Below are 6,566 nucleotides of genomic sequence, written 5' to 3' on the forward strand. Positions count from 1 at the left end.
AAAAGAGGTTTTGTACAAAAATTAATAGTTCATTAAAATCAATGATGAATTTAACATATTATCATATAGAAAAGAAAACATATATCAAAGCTATATTTAAAAATTAAAATTAAAATATTGGAAATAATAAAAAAGAAAAAAGTTGATTGTTAGCATATTTTTTAAAAGATCACGTTAAATTACGATGAATATTATAAAACTTAAACTTATTTGAGAGACATGTTGAGAGGGAATTTAATTAACCAAATTGAACAAGAGAATAAGAAAAATCGAAGTTTTATTTATTCTTAAAAAGAAAAGAATTGAACAACGTGAACTTTAAAAAAAATTAACTGAATATTGTATGGTTAAAATGAAGGGCATTTACGTCAATATCAAAGTTTTGCATCACTTTTAGTTGTTTTTGTCCCTAAATGGAAGGAAAGGTTCAGACGTGGGACCTACTGATTTGTTTTTGTTTTCGTTTTTCTCCTATTTAAGTGGCACTCCGAAAGAAGGAATGGATCTCGTAGAAACTTAGAACGTGTTTTCTCTTCCTTTACTTGCTTGTCTGCTGAAATTAATTTGTTTCAAACACTGTGTTAACGTTCTTGAGTTTCTAACTCATTGCTTTTATATTGACATTTTATATTGGATATAAGATTAAAAACTAGAAAAAAACCAATAAACTATTAAACTAGAAAAAATAGTAAAATAGAAAAACCACATCATAAAATTATATTTTAAAAAAATGTGCCTTTATTACTAACTTTGCATCACATACAAAGTCATTCTTAATATATGTATCTCCATCAATTAGTTTAAATGAAGTGTATAATTGTTGTTTCTAATTACCAAAAGGAAACTTAACATTTTTTTATGGATTATTGATTTTTTTCTGGCTTTTTCTATTTTTGATATTTTTTTAATTATTGTTATTTTGTTTTGAATAAGATATAAAATTTATTTTTAATATTCAATCATTGTAAATTAAAAGTTAAAGGCACACATGAATCAAAAATTACAAATTTAAAATCTAATATAAACATTAAAGTTATTAAATGAATATCGTATATTTAATATAACAATTTAAAATAAATATAAAAAATTAATACAAGTTTCATTTTATCTCTAATAGTAATTAAATATGAGATGAAATATTTTTTTTAAAAAAAGTAGTTTAAATATGTTTTTAGTTCACGTAAATATAACTGTTTTTAGTTTTAGCACATGTAAAAAATTTTGTTTGAATTTCATTCATGCAATATTACCAAAATATATTTTTGGTCTTTAAAATGTTACAAGAAAACAAAGAATACCTAAATTAAATATTTAAATATATTTTTAGTCTATATAAATATAACAATTTTCAATTTAGGCCTTCAATTTTTTTTTTAGTTTAATCACTGTAATATTTAAAAAAATTATTTTTTATCTTTAATGTTAAATGAATATTACAAATATGTGAACCAACAAATAAGAAAAAACATGAACCAATCATAACAATCCAATAAAAATATATAAGATATTTTTTTTTAAAAATAGTTCAAGCAAATTTGTGTGGTTATATTAGTTTTAATAATTTAGTAAGTTGAAGGCGGTAGTTTAGTTTATGGATTAAATGGACGTTTATTTTATAGATATGGACTAGATAGTAATTCAGAAAATGAAATATTTTGTCTGATTTTGTTTGTGTTATATATCTTTTCTTCTCTGTTCATATATATTACTTCCTTCAAACTGCTAAAGAACTTACCATTTTGTATCTGCGAGTTTCCCTTCTTAACTTTGGTTGCTAATATTCATGAACAGGAACCACTTAGACCAATTTAAATTATGAAATTTGACTTTTTTTAATATATGGTTCCTCTGCTTCACCAACTTTCATGTCCATGATGGACCATTGTAAGGATTTTCTCAGCTGGCTCGATCATGATACCTCTCTCAATATATTCAAGGGTATGGATGATCCAGCAGATCTAGCACGTGTCAGCTGTGTCTCGCGATCTTGGAGACACTTTGGTGAGTTACAGTTGTGCTACTTCAAAGTATGCATTTATTTTTATGCCTCAGTCTCATGAGAAATTTATTTTAAATCCATGGTGGCTTACATTTTACATTTTCTAAAATGTTTGTCCTTTTAGAATTGTGCTCTCTGCTATATTTTATTTTTTTAGGAGTATCAAACCTCATTGGTCGCACTTTTACCACTTAAATTAAAGTCAGTAAATTTTGTTTCATATTTGTGCATTCTATGAAAAGATTTTTATACAATTTCTGTACACGATGATGTTTTGGAGATGAGTGGATGGACGTTAATATTGTCAAGGTTTTATATTAAATTGCAAGTTTGCAATTAACTCCATTACCCCCACTTATATGTGAATAGTAGAAACTTTTAAAAGAAACAGCAATTATACAACACTTTTTTGTTTAAATACTTGTCTTTCTAAAACAAAATGCCTTCTATGGAAAAGCAGATATGAAAAATAAATAAATTGTGTTAGCATATTGAGTCTGAACTGGAACAGAGGCTAACTTCAATTCAATCGTTAAGCATTCTTTAGGATGAGAAGATGTAATTCTAGGTAGTTAATCCCAGCGTTTCCCGGCGAGATCCTGTCCCGATGCGGTACAGTGCCTCACAGCGACGACGGCGTGTCCGCGATAGCATGAAACAACATCCTGACGAGATCTAGGCGAGATCCCGCTATGCCCAGCGAGATCCGGCTATTATTTCTTCCTTCTTTGTTTTATTGTTTCTAGTTTCACCTAAAAAGAAGAAGTAGAATATGCTAATGAAGATGATACTTATCTTTGATTCCTATGCTAGAACATGCATTTGAGTTTTTAGTTATTTTATTAGTGTGTTAAAGACTTCAATATGAATCATCTTTATTTCCTTGACTTTTGTTTGTATTTCAATGTATGTTTTGACTAAGAGTAAGACTTGTAAATTCTTATTACTAATTATGAATGTTTCAGAGTTTGAGTCATTTGTTAATTTTGCATTAAATATAGGTTTATATAATATTATTTATGTAATTTGTTCAAAAAAATAGCAAATATCCCGCCTATCCCGGAACACGTTATCCCGCTATCCCACTTTTGGGGTTGGCCGCGACGCAAAGCTATCTGGGATTAACTACCTAGGTTTAACTACGTTAAGCACCAAGCATTCTATATGACAAGAATACCTACTTGTCATAGCAATGCTCAAATTTTTATTAGAATCTTTCTCTGTTCAACTACTTCAACATAATATACAGTGAAGCACTGTTTTGGTCCCTCTTAAGATGCACTCACTTTCATTTTTGGCCTGTGAAATTACTGAGGTAGACATTTAATGAATGTATAAACCAATCACTTGTAACTGAGTGACCAAAATTTGACGCAGATATGGAGGCTAACTCAGGCCTAAGGCCACTACTATGACAAGAATAAATATAAATATGTGCCATATGGCCCATACCTGTGCTTAGTGAAATTTGATATCTCCACATACTGCTGAACTAGAATCTACTTAGGGTAATTTTGTAAAACATGCTAACTTGATGTCTTAAATAGGAACTTATAAACATTTTCAGAATAATATTTAGCATATTCGATTGCTGCACTAGAATCTACCAAGGCTAATTTTGTAAAACGTGCTAACTTGATGTCTTAAATAGGGACTTATAAACATTTTCATAATAATATTTAGCATATTTGATTGCTGCACTAGAATCTACTAAGGCTAATTATGTAAAACATGCTAACTTGTTGTCTTAAATAAATAGGGACTTATAAACATTTTCAGAATAATATTTAGCATATTCGATTGGAAAGTAATGATAAGATTTTTGGAAGAATTTTCTTTGATCTTAATATGGGATATGATTGATATTGGCTCACGTTTGATTTATATTTTAGCAATCCTTGTTGCCTATGTGAATTACATTGATCTTGTTTTCTCGTACATTCTGCAATGATTGACTTGTGTTATGGTTTGCAGTGATTGCTAATGGCCTCTCTAAGCAGTTGTGTTTGAGAATGTTTCCTCCATTATCTAGAGTTGCTTGTGTTGTTGAACTGAATCAACATGGAGTGAAGGAACACCCCGAGGTTGGATTGAGCAACTCTATGGAATGGTTAGCTCTACAGAAAGATAATAGAGTCTATGGTTGTCTTGCTAGATGCTGCATGTCTCCCGTTGCTATGGATTGCATTGCGGGTAGATTTTCCTATTGGTCAAGTAATGGACAAATTAATCCCAATGTTCCTGAGACATTAACATACCAGTTGGGCTCTCAAATATGTGTTATTAAGGAAATCAATATTCAACCATTCCAAGGTGCTATTTGAAATCTTCACAAATTCGATCCATGTATTTTCCATTTCTATGCTTTTATGTTAACTTGTTTGTTAACTGTCCAGCTCACTTTCAGATGGGGTCACCTATATATTCAGCACAATCTGTTAGGTTTAAAATGGGTCATCAGAAAGCCTCTCTAGATTCTCTAGCTGATGAAATGTTTGTATGGACCTATACATCACCGGAGTTTCCAATGGCTCAGGTTTGTAACTCCTTATTTCTTAGCTAGTTTTTGTAAGTGTTTTACATTGAATAATTTGTTGCATTGATTTCCTGATATTTGATACAAAAAAGTAGATATGCTTTGCTATTAATGGGTACCTACTATAAATATTGTAAGTGAATTGAAAAATAAATTTGTTGGATGATTAAAAAAATGCATGAAGCTCCAAAGTAGAATTACCTAGATTGAAATTGCTAAGAAAATAAAATGAAAGTGGCGTGACGGAATAATAACTCCAATGCTTGAGCCCTCTATTCGTGTTATTGAGATTGAGAATTGACAGTTTTATAGGCTTGATTTCTGAAATTGATTCCATGTGAACAGGAAAACCGGCTACAGACTTTCCAGCTTCCAGAACCTGTACTCTGTATCGGCGGCATCTTGCAGGTTGAGCTTTTGGGGAGGGTACAGAGACAAGAAATGGATGGCTTATTATACATTTGGTACGTTCCATCGTTAGCAAACCTGAGTGCTGATGTTTTATTAAAATTGATGGCAGAGTAGCCAGGCTAAATAAATAAAAAATGAACTTCGTTTTAACATCATATGTGTATTTCGAATAGCATAAATTTTCACATATTGAAAGGTAAAATATACTGCCTTCTCTTTGAACACTTTTGAGACCCATGCATATATTTATATATATTTATATGTGCAAAATATTGCAAATGTGTACCTCCTAAAACAAAATGTCAAAGCCATTTTATCGACAGTGGACAAGTCAACCTGAATGAGTTGAATAGATCAGACATTCTTCACTATTCCCTCCATTCCTATTTTAGTCAAACAAAAGCGTATTCCTTCCTTAAGTTTAAATTATGTTCCAGTCTAATTTTGATAGGTAACAAAAAGACTCACTTTGAAGAAGTATACCTATTAAAAGTGAGTTTTTAATATCTGTAGCATTATATATCATCAGAGCAAAAGTGAATTTTTTTTGTTACATATTAATAGTAGACCGGAACATAATTTAAGCTAAGAAAGGGATACACTTTGGTTTGACTAAAAAGCGTGTCATGTGAAAAGCTACCTTAACATTGCATATAAATAATATTGCTGTACAAAGTTCATGATTTGTACTGTGAATGAATGCAGTATTTCTTATGTTCAAGCTTTGGGGATTCAGTTGTCACCAGCATTTAGCGTTGAAATTCTTGACCCCTCTGGAATGTTTGTGTTGAAGAGAGACCAACGGGCTAAGTGTGAACCCCATGCGACTTCTGACGATGAGTCTGGAATGCTAAATGAAAATTTGCTGAGGGAATTTAGAGATTTCCGACGTCTTCTGATGTGGGAACATGTAATGCGAATAGGAGCTGAGAATGGTTGGGATGAGGAAGACTATGCAAATGGCGATTTCGATTTCGATTTCGGTTTCGACGAGGACGTGGCATAAAGTGTGACAGTCCCTCCCCAAAACAATAAGGATAAAAAGAAAATATAAGAATATGCAGGTAAAGAGTTGTTGTAATGAAACCAGTGTCTATGCATACCCTTTGTGCAAACTGTTCATGTTTTTGTTAGCATTGGATATGGGACGTATGACTTCTTAAACTGTTTTTATTAGTAGACTGTAGTTGTACCAATTGTTAGTCAGAAATCTGAATTGTTTTTGTTTTTAAATAATAATAAGTATGAAACTTTAGTTCCTGAGCTGTCTCCTGACTTAAACATTAAGGTGACAAAATAGTCGTTGAATTTTGACGTTTAACAAATATTTTTGGCGGAGGTGGGTTGAGATTTTTAACTCTCCTATCTTTTTATCCAACTCACTCAACATCACATCGAGTGATGTTGGCGAGGCACGATTAACTCTCCTATTCTTTTCACCGCCTCATTCAACATCCCATCGAGTGATGTTAGCAGACACAATTGTTTCGTGTCTCTTGTGTTCAATATTTAGAACAGATTTATAGCTGGATTGTATTTATAGCTGGATTGTATCTATTTTTGAGTTATTTTGTAAACATATTTGTTAAATTTATATTGACATTTATTAAAAAAAAATGA

General features: G+C 31.0%; 1 protein-coding gene across 1 annotated transcript; it reads left to right on the forward strand.

Moving 5' to 3' along the window:
• The first annotated feature begins 1,725 nt into the window (after positions 1-1,725).
• On the forward strand, positions 1,726-6,206 carry LOC101515405 (F-box protein At4g00755-like). The gene is made up of 5 exons (XM_004492624.4): positions 1,726-2,001; positions 3,974-4,312; positions 4,396-4,535; positions 4,881-4,999; positions 5,652-6,206. The coding sequence occupies exons 1-5, from the start codon at positions 1,866-1,868 to the stop codon at positions 5,950-5,952; spliced, it is 1,035 nt and encodes a 344-aa protein (XP_004492681.1). The 5' UTR covers positions 1,726-1,865; the 3' UTR covers positions 5,953-6,206.
• The last annotated feature ends 360 nt before the right edge of the window (positions 6,207-6,566 follow it).

This window comes from Cicer arietinum, chromosome 3 (assembly GCF_000331145.2).
Source record: "Cicer arietinum cultivar CDC Frontier isolate Library 1 chromosome 3, Cicar.CDCFrontier_v2.0, whole genome shotgun sequence".
Taxonomy (NCBI): Eukaryota; Viridiplantae; Streptophyta; class Magnoliopsida; order Fabales; family Fabaceae; genus Cicer; species Cicer arietinum.